We start from the raw sequence: 17,667 nt of genomic DNA on the forward strand, positions 1-17,667 counted from the left end.
GTTGCTGAGCCTTGAATCTTCAGCAAAGCACCCTCAGTAACCACTACTGATTAATCACAATGGGCCCCGGAGATGAAACCTATTCACCATCCCTAGACTAGATCTCTTCTAATCCTTGAACACCACAGCTATAAAATGCTGCATGTCACATGTATTCTCATAACAGATACCCTTAACTAAGGTCTGTCTCTTTCCTTTTCTCCTCGGTCTTTTTTCCAAGCCCTAGCAACCAAGGCTATGAAGAAAAAAACTGGCTGGAAGGCCCTTCCGTTAAACCCATGTCTGAAGCTCCGAAAGTGACCTTGTGCATTCTTCTTGGACCTCTTTACCACAGGTTCCCTCATTCTGCTAAAAAGCTCCTCCTGGGGCCAATGTCCCCTCTATCCTCTTAAGGATTTCATCAAGGTAGAGAATTCTATTCCTTTTCAAATGCTTCCAGATCACTGAAGAAAAGACAGCCTGGGGAAGTTCAAAGACATTTAATTATTACCCTCAGTTCTTTTGAAAATTATTAAAGAGCCCAGAGTTAGAAATTCAGATTTCCTCCAAATCCCCGAGAACAAACATCTCACTTGTAAATGGCTTAATGTGTCTGTTTCATGTACACAAAATTATTTTTCAGGAAAGCAGATTGTTTTTCATGTCATTTTTCATCTCTAAAATATACCACCTCTGGCAAAAGGACTGGGATTCAAGGGCTGACAAAATCTACAGCAGAGATAATTAACACCAGAGGCTGTGTCTAAAAGAGAGTTAAATGAAAGAGAATCAGGTTACTTATTTATTTCTGTTCTCTGTATCTGGATCTCTCCATCGTAACCCAGGGAAGAAGAATTGGATCTTTCGAGGCTGGAAGGGTGGTTCGCTGAATTGCCTCTACGAGGTTGGTGTGCCGGAGAGAACCCTGAGCCCCCAGCACAGTAACTCCCTCTGGTCCAGGGAGCTATGAAAATCTGCTTCAGCACTGAAACTTTCTAGGAAAAACCACCAGAAAAATCTACGTGTTTGCAAATCAGGCACAGAGAAGACGAACAATGACGTTTAGTCATTTAGCATTCAAGGAAGGGCTCAGTCCTAACTCCCAAGGATATGGACAGTCTGCTTAAAATCATGTTCATCAAATTGGAAACACTTGAAATAGGCAGCAAATTGAGGGTTTGTTGTGGTTGTTTTTCAAGTTCATCTAAGAAGTCCACCTGAAATAAAGCTTCATTTGGGGGAAACTCTGCAACATCAAACCCACTCATACCCACAGCATTCACACCTTTGCCGTACGTTTGGGGGTTAGCCTGGAAGCTCCCGCCAGCCCCCTGGGTACATTAGTTACCTTGCTCCCAAAATAAAAAATGACTCTTACCACGGTAATGTTTCCTTGCTCCTCAACCCCTCCTGGGGACCTCTGCCAGTCCCTATTTTAAATAAACGTGCCTCTTATGAAATGTTTACAGGTACAAAGAGACGGAGCTGCTTCTGCCCAGAAGAGGAACAGACTTTGCAGGAACTCGGAGACTTTCTCCAACGGCACTTCCATCAAAGGGATGCAAAGAGCAAAGGACAGAGGCCATATCTCAACCAGGGTCGCCCCAAGCAGAGGCTGCTCAATTGGAAAGAAGGCTCTTCAAGTCGATTCTGGTGCCAGTGCGGTTACCAAGTCAAAACGTGATCCCCTCAGAGGTTTCTGACTATCTGAAGATGGCTCAAGGAGGGGCATCCAAGACTGAAATGATTTAAAAGAAGCCAACTTCTCCAGGGAGGAACTGGCCCTTTAGGATGTGACCCCTCCTCCCAAGGCATCCTTCCTCCTGCCCAACTCCATGGTCACAGGCCCTGCTCCTGCTGCCAGATGTTTCCCTTCTCTGCATATGGAGATGCACCTGGAAAGGAGTCCAGGAGGAAAAGAATCACAGGAGACAAATGACAGGCAGAGGCCTAATGACACAGGGAGAGTTTATGTTTTTACTTTAAATGAAACGCAAAGCCAGGGGAGGGCCAGGCAGGATCGGTCCTTGACTATTTCCTGCATCTCTCCAGTTGCTCTGGCAGCTGAGAAAGGACTATTCTTTCTCCTTTTGCAGCTCTCCCAGTGCCTAGCACATTGCCAAGTGCACCACAGGTCTGAGATAGACCCTCGCTGCCTTTGCTGACTGAAGGACAGTAGAGGGAATGAGAAAACATAGAAACATTTTGGACTCAAGGGAACAGACTATTGCTACTCCCTCATTTTATCCACAGACACATCAAAACCTTAAGAGGGAACGGACTTGTCCGAGGTCACCAGAAATGTCATGACAGAGCCCGGATTAAGAACACAGTTTTCTGGGACTTCCCTGGTGGCGCTGCGGTTAAGAATCCGCTGGCCAATGCAGGGGACATGGGTTCAATCCCTGATCCGGGAAGATCCCACATGCTGTGGAGCAACTAAGCCCGTGATCCACAACTACTGAGCCTACGCTCTAGAGCCCACGAGCCACAACTACTGAGCCTGCGTGCCACAACTACTGAAGCCTGTGCGCCTAGGGCCCGTGCTCCGCAACAGAAGAAGCCACCGCAATGAGAAGCCTGAGCACCGCAATGAAGAGTAGCCCCCGCTCACCGCAACTAGAGAAAGCCCGCGCACAGCAATGAAGACCCAACGCAGCCAAAAAATTAAAATTAAAAAAATTAATTTTAAAAAAATTATAAAAAAAAAAAAAAAGAACACAGTTTTCTGCTGGTCACGGTTCCTCAGATGAAAGGAAGCGATGGTCACCTCTGCTCTCATATCCCAAATTGATCTCGAGCACCATCACCGATCCCCAAGGCCCAGATTGACACACTGCGTGAAGCTAGGTGAGTAAACTCTTTCCCTTCTTTCTGGTGATCTAAGCTCTCTTTCTGCAGAGGTCGAAGGTGGCCAAGAAACCAAACGGCCCGCCTCATGGCAGCTTCCCCGGGAGCCCAGGCAGGCGTCTGTGGGATTAAGCAGCCCCTGAAATCAGCCGCTCCCCTTCACAGGAAGTTATTGTCACCCCTGGGGCATAAGCCCAGGCAGAAGGTTCTGTGAGTGCCCGGCTAGTAGAGTTAACTCCAGATAGATCTCGCACGCACAGAAGAAGAATGGTCTGGCCCCTCCCAATGGGATCCCACACCCCTCGCCTTCCTGTGCAAGTTGGGGCCCAGAGGCTAACACACCCAGCAGCCTCATGTGGCCGCCAGGGAGCCGGCAGCCTCTGCCCTGTGAAATGCCCCTTTCTTGTCATTTGGCCTCCGTTTCAAGCTATTTTTAGTGTAAGCAAAGCCAAAATTTGAGGGAGGCTGATGTGGGAACAGGGCCTTGTCTTCCTCTCTCCCTTTCAATGAGCGGCTCCCTGTTTCCCTTAGGACAGCTGCTTCCTCAACAGCCACCAAGAAATAAAGGGGGGAAAAAAAAGGCTGAAAAGAGAAAAATGGGGAAAAGATCAAAATTCAGCCTCTTCACTAAAGCAGTCTGGGAAGGTGATGGTTTCTCAACCCTTCAGATTAATTCTCTGGATCCTGGCTTCTCTACAGGTACAAGAAACCAGTATGCCCAGTGCATTTACTGTCCCAATTAACCCACCTGCAACAAACAAGGAAGGAAGGCCCAGAGGTCTGCTTGCCCCAGAAGGAGGCACGTACAGTTTACAGGTGACCCGGATGTCCTCAGGAAAGATCTGTGTCCCCAGAGGCTTGTGAAGCAGGAACCAAGCTTCCACTCAGGCCCCTGGCTCCTCAGCTTTGTTGTGCCTTCCATGTCAGCACGGGGCCAATTTTATGAACTACAATTAATTAGATGAGCAGAAAGATAGCCCTGGTGCTTAAGAGGCCTGGGTGCATGTGAGTTTTCAAGTGCCCTAATTTCCTAAAGAAAGACAGAGAAGCAAATGTCCTGTCCTAGTTCCCTCATTACTCAAACACACGGGAACATTTTCTGCAATAAAATTTTTAGGGCAAATGGTGGATTTCTGTTGTTGTCATTCTTCTCAAGTAGTTGTTTTTTTTGGAAGAAGCCTCATTTCTGTACCCAGACCCTAAAACTGAGGCTTTTAGTGTACGAATTTGGGGTGTTTGGGGCCTGGGGGCACGAGTCAGTCTGCCTCCTCCTAAACATGGCCTAGTAAATAAACTTGGAAGCATCAGCTCGCCTGTGGTCCCAAGTGTGACTTTCCCAGCACGTGCTTCCCGGCAATGACAATGGCTGGTAACTCTGTCATCGTCATCATCATCTCTATTTTTGAGTCTCCCTGTTAAACAAACTTCTTCACAGCTGAAGCGGAGGCTCCAAGGAGAGTCTCAGTCCACAAGGATATTTTCCTGCCAAATAGGGGCTGCTAAACCATCAGCGTTCCCCGAAGGCCCCGGGGGAAAAGCTAGGTGAGAAAAGTGTCCCAGCCCAAGATGGTGGGCTCCAAATACAGGTGTTCCGTTTCCTACAAAGCCTCCAGGGGGCGCCAGCTTTTACTGGCTGGGAGACGGGGAGGGAAGGGGGAGGGGAGGAGTGGGGGAGGGGGGAGGGAGGGAGTGGGGGACGGGGAGGGAGGAAGGAAGGGAGTTCGCTTAACATTAGTCATATAATGTTAAACTCAGGTCCCTTGTGTCCAGTAGCAGGAAGACACAGGATATATATGATCAGGATTAGAAGACCTGGGCCCCCAGGCCTGTCCAAGGATGGATGGAGAGGTCACAGACTCTGATTTATCACCAAACTACTTCAAAAACCTTGCCACCCAGAAGCACTGTAGCAAAATGCAACATAACATTTTCACTTCCAACACTTGGGATGATTTCATTTTACAGATTTCACTAGAAGAACCAATGTGTGTCCAGTGACTTCAATAGCGTCTGACACCTCGCAGGTGCTCCAGGAATATCTGAAGAAACGGGTGAATGGCTCAGAGAAGATGCTTGGCATGTACAGTAGAACCCGTGTCCTTATCTTCTGGTGACTTAACACACTTCCTTGCATCCTTCCAACGGATCTGTGGTTGCTGCCTGCCAAAATGGGCATTAAAGACATCTCCCCACATCAGAGGGTGCTGACGTGCCCTCTGAAACCAGCCCTGTGTTTGTCAGTCTCACCCCACATCCAGGGATGACTGGATACAGGAACCACAGTGAGTACACTTGACCCTCTTTCCACAAGATTCATCTGTCATACTGCCAGGGTGTTTCCTGTGACACACGTACCTACAATGTACAGCTCCCAGGGAAAGCGCAGCCAGCCCTCCGGCCCCGCCAGCTCAGGACAGCTATATGAAGTGAGAATTTCCTGGCTGACTGGACAATGACGAGTCAGGCTGGTATGAGCCAGCTTCAGAAACGACAGAGCCTGAATTGTGTGCATGGACCAAACATCATCAGCTGGCTGGACCCAAACCTGGATCCTGGGATACTCAGACCCCTTTCAGATGGCCATGCCCAGAGGTAGCTCAGCACTCTGAGACGACATCTGAGGTTTGGTGAGGTCTAAGGGCTGCTCCATCCCTGTCACAGGAAAGGGTTTATCCTCCACTCCCTACCCCTGTGTGTCTCCATACCAGCACGTTTCCTCCATGACATGGTGACTAGGCTCACTCAATAATACCAGAAATAATAATAGCAAATGTTTATTAAGCACTAACCATGTAATAGGCACCATTCTGAACATTTTACGTATGTTGATGAATCAAATCCTCCTAACAACATTAAGAGGCAGGGACTATTATTATGCCCATTGAACAGATGAGGAAACTGAGGCACCAAAATGAAGCAACTAGCCCAGAGGAAAAGCCCTACAGAGTGGTAGAGCTGAGATTCAGCAGAATGACTGCAGAAGCTGGGTTCCTAACTGCCCTGCAGTACCCACACATAGCAGCCCTCCACGGGCCAAGGCATCCCTTCCCAAGGATGCACGTCCCAGGGAGAGAGGAAAAGCAGGAGCTGGCAATGTGGGGATGCTAAGTGCTCCACCTATCCTTCTTGTTGGTTCCAATCAAATGACACCCCAGGCCAGATGGAGAGCAAAAGAGAGTAAAAGCCCCAATTCAGATGATGCTGGATCAGCCATGGGCAGGACCCCTTATCTCCCAGCCCAGACAGAGAAGCTGAAACAGAGTGAACAGAGACAAGGGAAAGCCCTGAGTGTCCTGCCTTATTTACCGGGCATCCACTGACTGGGTGTTGCATTCAGTTCTGTGTGCCAGGGAACACCAGTGAAGTTAGGTGGATTGGATCGATGGATGGATGAGTGGCCACAGATGGATAAGCAGACAAGCGGATGAGACAGAAAAACAAAACAGACACCCACTCCTAGCAAAATCCCCAGAGGAGAGAAGCAGCAGCAGCGTAAGTATGGGGTTGACCAAAAAGTGCGTTCGGGTTTTTCCGTAAGGTGCTATGGAAAAACCCGAACGAACTTTCTGGCCAAACCAATACTTGCCACCAGAGGCCGTGGGAGCCAGGGATGAACAGCCGGGACGAAGCAAGCTGCTCCTGCACCAGGAGGTTCTTCCTCTCTCCAGAACTCTGCGAGGACTGACTTCTGAAACTCTCCTTCACTCTCACGGCGGGAGGCTAGAGGAGCCAACCCACCAGCTAGTAAAATTGACAGCTGCTCTTGACAGAAGATGCTGGAGAGGCTGGCACATAGAGCATAGGGCCTGCAGACCGGAAGCACAGTCCGGCAGCTGGCATGGCTGAGGCACCTGGCCTGCAGGTCTGGATCAGGGGTGTCTTCCATGGCAGGGACTAGACGCTGGGCTACCGGGCGGGGCCTGGGGGACACTGACTGCAGGGGGTGCAGGCAGGTGGAGGGGGAGACAGAAAGCGACCCTGCTACAGAATTCCTAGACACAGTCCACTGACCTCGGGAAGGGGAAATTTCTATGCTGAGCCAGCTGTGGAATTTGGGGGGCCACCTGGCTCTGGCCTCTGCGTCCCCGTCTCTACCGTATCATTTAGTTGAGCTTGTGGAAGTAAATGTAGATGGTCTCCGTAAGAAGGGGCTAGATGGTACATTTTATCCACTGCCTTGAATCAGGGGAACAAGTCCTGTTGGCCACTTACAGTGGCCAGTCACAGACCAGAAGGGGAACTTGATGATCTGGTTTGGGAGTTGCCAAGTGCATTCTGTTTCAGGACCAAACAGTGACTACTTTTGGGTGGCATATTTTGGACTCTGTGGATACTACTCAATTCTGCTGCTGTAGAGTGCATTGCGAAAGCAGCCATGGACGATATGTAAATGAAAGCATGGCTGCGGCCCAATACAACTTTGTTTATGAACACTGAAATTTGATCTCACATAATTTTCACATGTCAGAGAACATGCTTCTTTAGATTTCTTTCAAAAACCATTTAAAAATGTAAAAACCATCCTGAGCTTGTGAGCTGTACCATACAGGCAGTGAGCCAGATTTGGCCCATGGGTTACAGTTTGACAATCCCTGGGCTGGTTAAATGTTTCCCAAAGCGTGTCCTTTGTGATGCCCACAGACGTTTCACGGGGAAAGGGTTCCGTGGTAAAACAGGAGTGGGAAATGCTGGGCCAAAGTCTTTCTGCTTTCTTACTGCAGGACTTCTTCGAGCCTCACACGCTGATACACACTGGACAATCTCAAAAGGGGGATGAGAAACGAAGTCTGTTCAACTTCCAGGTAAGCATTTTTATTCTGGAGCATCTCTGACATCTTAGTTTTCTGTATAACCTAACTAAAGCCACGAGGATGAAGTCTGACCAATCGTCGGCAACGGCGCCACCAAACGAGATCCTGCCTCTCTTTGACCATCTCCAGTGACAGGCAGCTCACTACCTACCATGGGTTCCGGCTGAATTCAAGTGACTTCTCTGACTCGTTTTCTCACCCCACGATGCTGGGTCCCAGGTAACAAATCTAGTGCGCCTTTCATCAAAGACAAACTTTCACGTTTAATAATATAAATAAAGCATACCTTCTTTGATTTACTGATTCATACCCCCAAATATAAACTCTATTTATGCACAGGATAAAATAAAGAGCCATTATTAAGTCCTGGGAGGGGGTGGATTACCACTCTGTTCCTTTAAAAGAAGCCTCACTTAGGAGAGTTAAAATAAACTCAGACAAGATCTCAATTTATTCCCAACTGCACATAAAGCAGGACCTACCTGTTCACTATGGGGGCATTCTTAGTAAAATTACAGGCCCATGTAACCTATGATCTTTCTGCTACATAGGGCATCATCTGCAGGGGATATAGACACTTTATGTAGATTTGCCTAAAATGTAAAAAAAAAAAAAAAAAAAAAAAAAAAGGGAGGGGGAAAGGGAAGAGAGCAGAGGTGAGGAAGAGAGAGTGAGACGGAAATGTGAGGTGTGTGCGAATTTGCAACCAGGCACCACTGAAAACAAAAGGTAGAGGATGCTAATGAGAACTGTCACCAGCACCATGAGGCACCTAAAGAGAGAAACGAAGTCAATGATGTCACCTGTGTGATTAAGCTGTGCCCATGCGCCCTCCATTTTGTTCAACTTGTCCAATTTCAGGTGCAAACAGCACAGCAGCGAACATATCTGTTTAACTCTATTAAACGAATAGGATTATTTCTCTTTGAAAGGCGTACTTGTTACTTATTTTTTTGGGGGGGCCCTAGGAGATAAGGATAGAATGGTCCAGGCTATGCATACTATGTTAATATAAAATGCCACACATGCAGTATATTTAGGAAGATAAAGGGAAAGACTGGCATTTTTCTTCCTCATTTCAACAAATCATCCCCCAGACAGTAAAGCAAGTAGCATATATTTTCAGCTCAGGGATTAGATGTGTATGTTTCCTGGAGCAATATTTAAATGTAGTAGCATGGGAATATGAGGAAAATAAGCAAAAAAGAGTCATTCTAAACGCTCTATCTTTGCTCAAGGAGCTGACAGCTATATTGGCAAGACCAATCTTTGAAGTGAGCACAAAAGACTGAATCTGTACAGGGGCTGAGCAGCTACACACCCCAGCCATTTATAGACTTTGCTTACACCTGGAGGTGAGGTCATGCTTGTCCACAATACATAGTTTTTTTAAGGAGACAGTCACTCTGAGATTAATGTGGAAATTAATATGAATATTCAGAAACAAGGTGCTAATGGAGATGGTATGAGTGTGTGTGTGCCTATATTTATCTGTATGTATCTGTATGTCCATAAATGTCCCCATTATAAATGGGTTCACTGGTAGTATCACTCTTGTACTATACTGTCTTAGGAAATCACTTCCTAAAAATTTTCTTCTAATTTCTGCCTCACAATTTCTTAGTTTATAAAATAAGGAGTTGAACTAGACCAAGAATCAGTAAACTATATGGCCCATGAAACAAATCTGGCCCACCACTTGTTTTTATAAATAAAGTTTTATTGAAACACAGTCACACCCATGTATTGTCTGCACTGCTTTCAAACTACAATGGCAGAGTGAAATAGCTGTGACAGAGTCTCTATGGCCTGCAAAGCCTAAAATACTTACTATCTGGCCCATTGCAGAAAAACTTAACCCTGAACTAGACAATCTCTAGTATTAATTTTGGCCTATGATTCTGTAAAGTACAACCAAACAATACAAAAGCCCACTCTGTGCTTCTTACCCTTTTTATTTATATATCCAGGCATAAGTCGCTTTACTGCACTTCGCAGATACTGTGTTTTTTGTTTTTGTTTGTTTGTTTTTATAAATTGAAGGTTTGCGGCAACCCCGCCTCAAGCAAGTCTATAGGGGCCATTTTTCCAACAGCATTTGCTCACTTCATGCCTTTGTGTCACATTTTGGTAATTCTCACAATATTTCAAACTTTTCCATCATTTCTTATGATGACCTGTGATCAATGATGTTTTGATGTCAGTAAATGACTCGCTCAAGGCTCAGATGATGATTAGCATTTTTTTAGTAATAAAGTATTTTTTAATTAAGGTATGTACAGTGTTTTTTTTTAAAAACATAACGCTACTGCACAGCTAACAGACTCCAGTACAGTGTAAACATAATTTTTATATGCACCAGGAAACCAAGAAATTCGTATGACTTGCTCTATGGCGATACTCGCTTTATTGCAGTGGTCTGGAACCGAGCCTGCAATATCTCCGAGGTCTGCCCGTACTGCCTTACTCTTAGAAAGATTTCATTCAGCTCACAAAACTCTATGGAGCATACAACCACACACGTGTAAAGTTCAAATAGGAGGCAAAAGGGAAATGAGAGAATACACTTGAAGACGAAGCCAGGAGGCTGCGAATACATAGAAGGCAAACCCTGAGATGCTGTGTATTTTCAATGGGCCACAAACTTGGCTCCCAGCAGGCACTACAGAAAAAGGGCCAGGATCCCTCTCCCAATTTAGATTGTTCACTGGAGGTTCACCAGGAGGACCACAGCAATCCTGGCACGAAGAACGTACCCACGTCTGCGCACAAGCAGATAACGTGAGACGTAGGGAACTAAGTCCCCAGCAACACCCAAACAGCTGCGAGGCAGCTCAATGGCATTTACTGCAACGCTGAAATGCCCCTCATTGTGGACCGACTCCAAATCCCAAAGTGGAAATGATCATCATTTGGTATATTCCCGAATTCTGAATTAAGCACACACCAACTTTATAATCAGAAAATAATAAATATTTTTACTTTTACAAAACGATAAGGGAAGCAGTAATCCTTGACAGTTTGGGGGTGCACTTGGAAACAGAATCCCTCAGCCATCGCTCCAAGAGAAGGCCCTATGCAGTCTCGCTGATTTTGTAAAGCTAAGCCTGAGTGCCGAGGAGAGAGACAAGACAAAGACAGGCTGTTCTGCGAACTGGTCAAGGAATGTTTCTCACTTTGATGATGAAGCGCCAAGAGTTAACTATTAGAAGCGCCTGCAAATGGTGACTCGCATTTGCCACTGTTTACACTGAGCTCTACAACTTTTTTCCTAGTTTATCAACGTAAATAATTCACACCCTGGATCTCTGGTGCTCACTGCCCCATGCCCAGTGCCTGGAACAGTGCCTGGTGCAGGTGAGAAATAAGTGCTTCCTGAATGAATGATGCGCTCATCTGAGAGATCCTGGGCAACCAGGGAATCTACTGATACGCTGAGGTTGTCTTGGCGAATCCTTCCCCAGCTGGGCCTTACCCACCATGCCCTGGTTTTGAAACTCTCACCTGTGACAATGAGACAGGTGAGAAAGGGGCCCAGATGTGGAGGGCCCAAGCTCCTGAGCTGTGCGCCAAGGAAAACACATTAAACATTGAAAAGGGAAACTGCACAGCTGGTGTCTAGCCTCGCTTGAGTCCCATTGTTGCAAGGATAAACACTGGGGCAGTTCAGGACAAACACAGCTCTGAGCTCTGAACAGGCAGAGCTACTTTCCCTTGAGCATGGAGCCTGCAATATGAAATCTGTTCCTTGCTCAGAGCAAGGACCTGCCTTCTCTAAAGGAGAGGCCTGTTCTGAAGGTACCGCCCGAACTCTGAGCTGCCTGCTCTCTGGGCAGTGGGACTGCTCCATCCTGAGTGCACCAGGGCAGCCCAGGCAGCATTTTCTCCAAGGAGACCTTCGGAGAGCAGCTAGCCTCATGCGCAGTCCCAGGCAAGGAGGCCTGGGTGCACCATGCTTGTCCACACAAATGTTAAAACAATCAGGTCAAGCAGCCTCAGGACCTAATTGGCTCAGAGACAGTAATGTCAAAATGTCATAGCCAAAGCAAGAGCTGACAGTGGCTTCAAAAAGGTATCATCTTCAAACGGGAAGTAACGACACGGGAAGAGCACTGGACGGGGAAGTCCGGAGGCCTGCAGGTACTAGCATGGTTCTGTCACTTCACTGCCCTTCCTAGGCCTCGGTTTTCTCAACTGTAAAATGGACATGAATTCATTGACAAGACTGGCTTTGTGGCTTCCTCGCCATGAACCCCTACAACACAACAGCAAAATGGGAGATATGCAACGAATACAACATGGTCCTTGCCCTTCAACCTGATTATAATGTACAGGGCTTAGCGCAGTGCCTGGCTCCCAAGATGCTCTTAATAACGTCGTTGTCAGCAGTAGCATCCAGGTGGCTGCTGGGTGCACATGGCCTGTGGCTTCTACTTCCAAATATCACACACATCACCTAACCTGCCTCCACCGCGTGCTGCTAGTTCAGGCCTTGCCTCACGGGGTCCACTGCAGCAATCCTCTCCTGTTGTGTCCTGACCCAGGAGCTCACTGTCCCAACCGTCCTAGCATTCCTGAGCTCCTGCTTCACCAGTTTAGTCTCTCTACTTGCCCATTTGTGCTTCTCTCGGCACAATCACCAATCACGATGCCCCTCCCTCAAAATCTCCTTTTCCTGCAAAATTCAGTCCAAAGTCTTTAGCTCAGCATTTCAAGACCTGACTAGCTGTCTCCAGCCCACTTTCCCAGTCTCACTGCCCCTCAGGTGCCTCTGTGTTGGCAGCCCAGGCCTCATTCCCACAGCACACCATGCACTTGGCTCTTTTCCTGCTGCTCCCTCACTGTGGAATCACTTCCTCTCCTTTGACTTTCAGGATCCTAACCCACATTGCCAAGCTCAACTCAAATGCCTTCTGTTTTATTAGGTGTTCTTCTCAGCTTCTGGCCCACTAAGCAGTCCCTTGTTTTCAAGCTCGGTTATGTTTTTATTTCTGATATCGTCTCTATCATCAAATGTGCTCGGTTCATCTTGAAATGGAAGTTTCAGCTCAAAGGCTTTCCCCCCCCATGAAGCCCTGTGAAGGCTTTCTTGACCCCCCTTCTTCCCCACACTCAGCCTCCCCACCACACATTCACACACAATGTGTGTACTCATAGCATTTCTCCTCCAGACATTCCTTCAATAGCTTCCATCCACGGTGCAATGGAATCAGGATCATTCCTTGTTTTTCACGGATATGAAAAAGCACCTGCCCCAAAGTTGGTGCTCAGTATCTCTTAGATGATGTTGATGAAGATAATCAGGATGGTCCTCGGTGGCCACGGGGGAGCACCAGGCATCACATGTGTACAACCAAACTGTCTGCTGTTTCCCATCCATCACCGCCATACATATAGAATGCACTGCCTCTATTTCATCCCATGTGAATGCCCAGACCCAGAATTCAACCTCCTTCAGCTTTCCACACAGAATCCACTCACACACAAGTGTGAAAAAGCAACAGGGACTTTACAGAAGACTCTGGAGGGGAGATGAGGGTGGTGGTCACACAGCACAGCCCACGACTAGCCACCTTCAATTCCTCACGAGACACTCAGGGCTGCCCAGTCTCTCGTGGGTCCCACCCACCCAGACTGTCCCCCTCCGTCTTCCTCCACACAGCAACTGGCCTCACCACTTTCTCTCTCCTCCTTTCCAAAATCCCAGCTTTAAGTTGCTCCGCTTTCTATTTTGCCACCAGTTAACATCAGCCAGGGCTTCAAAACCAGATTCTTCAGAAGGCCCAGCTCCCAGTGGTCCCTCAAGTTAACAGAGCCCTGTTCTCCTTGAAGGCTCTTTGGCCACCACCTTTGTGACTCAGGCATGACATTCAGTGACTTACTCCTTCCCTCAAGCGGTTTGTGAGATATTTATCCCAAACATAATGTAGAGTTCCCCCCTCCCCCAAGAAGGATTCTGATGGGTGAAATTTCACCATCTCCCAACATCTAGGGTCACCTTCTACTGAGTTTTTGCCATGAAACATCAAGAGTGATGGCATCTATCTTCCAGCTTCCCTGCCTGATCTCTGATCCCCCCAACCATCTGGACACCCCCCTTCATTCTACCTCTGAGCCAAATGACTCGTGACTGTGCCCCAGCATCAGGTCCAGGAAGGGCAGCCCATACAAAACAGCTTCCAGAATCACGACAAGTTATTTGGAGTGCGACGTCCTTCTCGGGGAAACTCTCGACTCTGATCAGACTCAAGAAAGCTGGTGGACAGGGCTACCCAGGGATGGAGCCCACCGACGGCAGGAGCCTGGCCTGACCAGGGTGACCGACTCATGCCTGTTCGCCCACAACTTTCCCAGTCTTTGCACCAAAAGAACCATGCCCCAGGTAAACAGGGATGGTTGGTCACTACAGGCTTGCCCCACCCACAATCCCTGCCAAGAAGCAGGAGCTGAGGAGGCCCATCAGTGAAGCCAAGCTCCACACAAGCAGATCAGAGAGAATGCGGGAAATGCACAGAGAAGGGGCAGGATGAGCCTGGGCTGCAGGTGGGGCTAGGAGACAGCCTCCTTAGAAGTAAGGTCACACGAGCAACGCTCCAAGCACGGGGCCAGCAGTCTCAGGTGGGCTGCCAACGAGTTTCACCACCAGCGTGACTGAGGATTTCTACCAGGGGCAGGATCCTGATGACACAGGGCAAGAGATTAGAAAACTATGGCGGCCAGAGGACAACAGTAACATTCCCAGAAGGCCGCCAAACGCGCGCGCGCGTGCACGCGCGCGCGCGCACGCTCCCTCAGAACTCCCTGGATTCCGGCATTTACGGAGCCCCTGCAGAATTCTGAGCACACGTTTCTTTGACCCTTTCTCCTCTCCAAGACTGTCAAGCTGTGTGCACGTGTGTGTCTGTGTGTGCACGTGCACACCTATTCTGCTAGCAGAGAAAATGCTCTACATCCTCTCCAACAGACCCTCTCTGCCCCAAACACTGGTCCGCTCTGCAAATGCCCCACAAATCACTGGCTCAGCTGAGCACAAAGACCCCAGCCTCTCCTCCACGACCACATGTAAGCACTCGCCCTTCACCCCCACCTCCCAATAGCCAAAATGGCCCGGAGAAGACCCAGCGAAACATCACATCCCCACAAACAGAGAGATCACGGACCAGATAGCAGACTTCCTCGTGTGAGGAGGGAGCTGGGGACTCACCAGGACTCTGCCGGTCAGCGTCTGGGCAGATATCATCACCCCCGCCCAGTCTTTCACGGAGGTCATCCAGCCGACCTCGGCTGCCACCGCCTCCTCTTTTTCGTCCACTGGCTTGAGAGTGCCGTCCGCCTGGCCTGAGCCATTGTTAATCTTCTGGGCCTCCTGGCAACAGAGAGAACAAGGGATGAGACGTAGCCAACCAAGCGGATTTAAAAAACACCATCTACCCAAAAGAATCAAAGCTAGACGGGGCCCCGCTGAGGTGGGCACTGGCTTGAAGGTACAGGGGTTGGGAAGAAGGGACGGATTACGGCTTTGATTGTTTTTTTTAATCTTTTTAAAAAGGATCTTTCCTTTGTTTCCTCTTAAGATATCTCTGTGAAAGAAAGAAGAATAAAATTCTTCTCTTCTTATTTTAAAGAAAAAAGTCATAAAACTCAGGAGGGAAACCATCCTGTCTAGGGTCACGGAGTGGCTAGACAGGAAGTGAGGTCAGCATTCTGTAATCTCCACCTGCCCAGCCTTCATACCCTTCTCACAGATGCACCCTACTTTCCTAAAAAAAAATCGCCATCTCCTCATCTCAGTCTGTGTGGTTCAAAAGGGACTGAAGGTCCACACTGTCTCCAGGAATGGAGACTCGTCAGTCAGACCAGTCCATCCCTCTGGCAACAGCAGTTGGGCCAAGGATGGTTATGTGATCCCATGCCAACCCAGTATGACTCAAGCCTGGGACTTTTGCTGGAAAGAATAAGAAAGGTAATCCTTCCCTGAGAATGAAGCCACCACAGAGGAAACTAGGAGAAGTGGCAGAATACTGATGTCATCATTTTTGAACACCTGGACCCAGCTGTGCCTGAAATCCACACAAGACCTTTTTAGTTACAGGAGGAAATAAATTCCCCTTTGTAGCTAAAAATGCGCTTGAGGATCAAGGCTGACTTCATCAGATAACTGAGCCCCACACGGGGTCCTAAACTGTACACTTCTGCGTACACTGTGCCCTCTGCCTAGAATACTCTTCTCCCACGGAGGGTCACGGCTTACTCCCTCACCTCTCTCGAATCTTTGCTCAAATATCACCTTTTCAATACTTCTTCTCTGGCTACCCTTTTAAAATTCCAACTGTCTTCTGACAGCACTGCCTTCCTGCTTTGTTTTTCTCCAAAGCACTTAAAAGTTCTAACACACTCCGTAACTCTCTTACTTATTTCATTTACAGTCTGCCTCCCCCAACTGCTGAATCCTGAGTGCCTAAAAGAGAGCCTAGTATATGGCTGGCTCAATAAATATGAAAGAAGGAATAACAAGGGTTATGAATGTCAGCCCCTCACTGACTATAGAGCCTGGGCTTAGGGGTTGCCAAATAAAATACAGGAAACCCAGCAAAAGTTGAATTTCAAATAAACAACAAATAATTTGTCAGTATAAGTGTGTCCCAAATATTGCATGGGACATACTCATACTAAAAAACACATTCATTGTCTAAACTTTAAATGTAACTGGGCCCCCGACTCAAATAACCACTGAGATTCCTTTTGCAGACACAGATGTTTAAAACGATGCCGGCAAAATTACGTTCATCGTTTAAAACGCTAGAATTAATTAACAAAACAAACTGACCCTGGGGATCACTGTGAATTGGAGTGAGGAGGAAAATCCAGAGGCAGGGGTGAAAATCTTCATCTGCAGTGAGTGGGGGTGGGCCAGAATGAGGAAAGGAGAGCTGGGAGGCACTGAGTGAGTCATCCACCCGGGGACTTGTAGGCAGGCAGGAAGCTGCTCCTGATGGCTGCTTCTCCCCCCGCCAGCCACCCCGGCTCAGGGACAGGGACGCTGGGCAAACAGATGGAGCGTCAGTAACACCCGGCGCTCACGTTTCATTTCCAAGTGCACTGGGCCCCCCAGCGCTGGAAGAGCCCAAAAGGAGGCCTGGGGCAGGGGCACGGGGTGGGCGTATTTGGGGGCCGTCTGCCGACATCTGTGGGGCCAGCTGCCCAAGCCACCTAAGGCCAGTCCCAATGACCTGTTAGGGCCCCAAGTCTCAGCCCCGTGGAGACTGCACAGGTGGGTGTCCCGAAGGAGACAGAGACCCTGCTGCGTGGCACCCTTTAGTAACTGAAGGTGTAGGTGCAGGTCTCCTGCCCCTCCCTTGTAAGACGGGGACAATACTGCCTGCCCCGTAGGTGTTGGCCGGGTTAGATAGTGTCCAACGGCACACAGTACACGTTTCATGAATTAGTCTCACCACCTCCCTCCTCTCCTGGAAGCGCAGACACTCTAGCGGTGGTTCTCAAACCTCAGCAGCGTCACAACCACCTGGAGGACTCGTGAAAACACTGAGTGCTGGGCCCCACTTCCAAACCCCCGTTTCTATCAAGTTCCCAGGTAATGCTGCAGCTGCTGCTCTGGGAATCCCAGTTCGAGCACCACTGCTTGTAATCATTCTGACCTGACTTGATCATCACTGCCCTGATGTGAAATGGAACATGAATCGTAACCCTCAGCTCAATCCTGGCCTCTCCCTTCGCCCAGACACGGAAGAGATCAGGGCAAAGGGAGGGCCCTCAAATCAGAGGCTCTTATGTCTCCTTTTGAGCAGTGCCTCCCAGAGACATTTCTGAGCTGGTCCAGGGCCACAGCCTGGGGGCCTGAAGGACCAGCTAGCTCTCTGCTCCTCAATCCTGGGGGTGCAGGCTCCCCAGCCACCTGGCTGACCCTGGAGGAGGCAATCGGCATGCAAAGGGCCGGGAGTCAGGGAGTCCTCTCCAGTCACAGTGGTTTCAACGCATCAGTAAAATTCAGAGCACAAGAGGTATATGG

At 48.5% G+C, this 17,667-nt stretch overlaps 1 protein-coding gene across 10 annotated transcripts in view; it reads right to left on the reverse strand.

Annotated features, from left to right (window-relative positions):
- KCNMA1 (potassium calcium-activated channel subfamily M alpha 1) overlaps window positions 1-17,667 on the reverse strand; it is a 745,622-nt gene that overhangs the window by 507,790 nt on the left and 220,165 nt on the right. For all 10 annotated transcript variants that reach the window (XM_068547964.1, XM_068547957.1, XM_068547956.1 and 7 more), the window contains exon 2: window positions 14,845-15,006. In XM_068547964.1, coding sequence (XP_068404065.1) covers window positions 14,845-15,006 — 162 coding nt within the window. The remainder of the gene's footprint in view (window positions 1-14,844; window positions 15,007-17,667) is intronic.

Source organism: Eschrichtius robustus, chromosome 7, assembly GCF_028021215.1.
Source record: "Eschrichtius robustus isolate mEscRob2 chromosome 7, mEscRob2.pri, whole genome shotgun sequence".
Taxonomy (NCBI): domain Eukaryota; kingdom Metazoa; phylum Chordata; class Mammalia; order Artiodactyla; family Eschrichtiidae; genus Eschrichtius; species Eschrichtius robustus.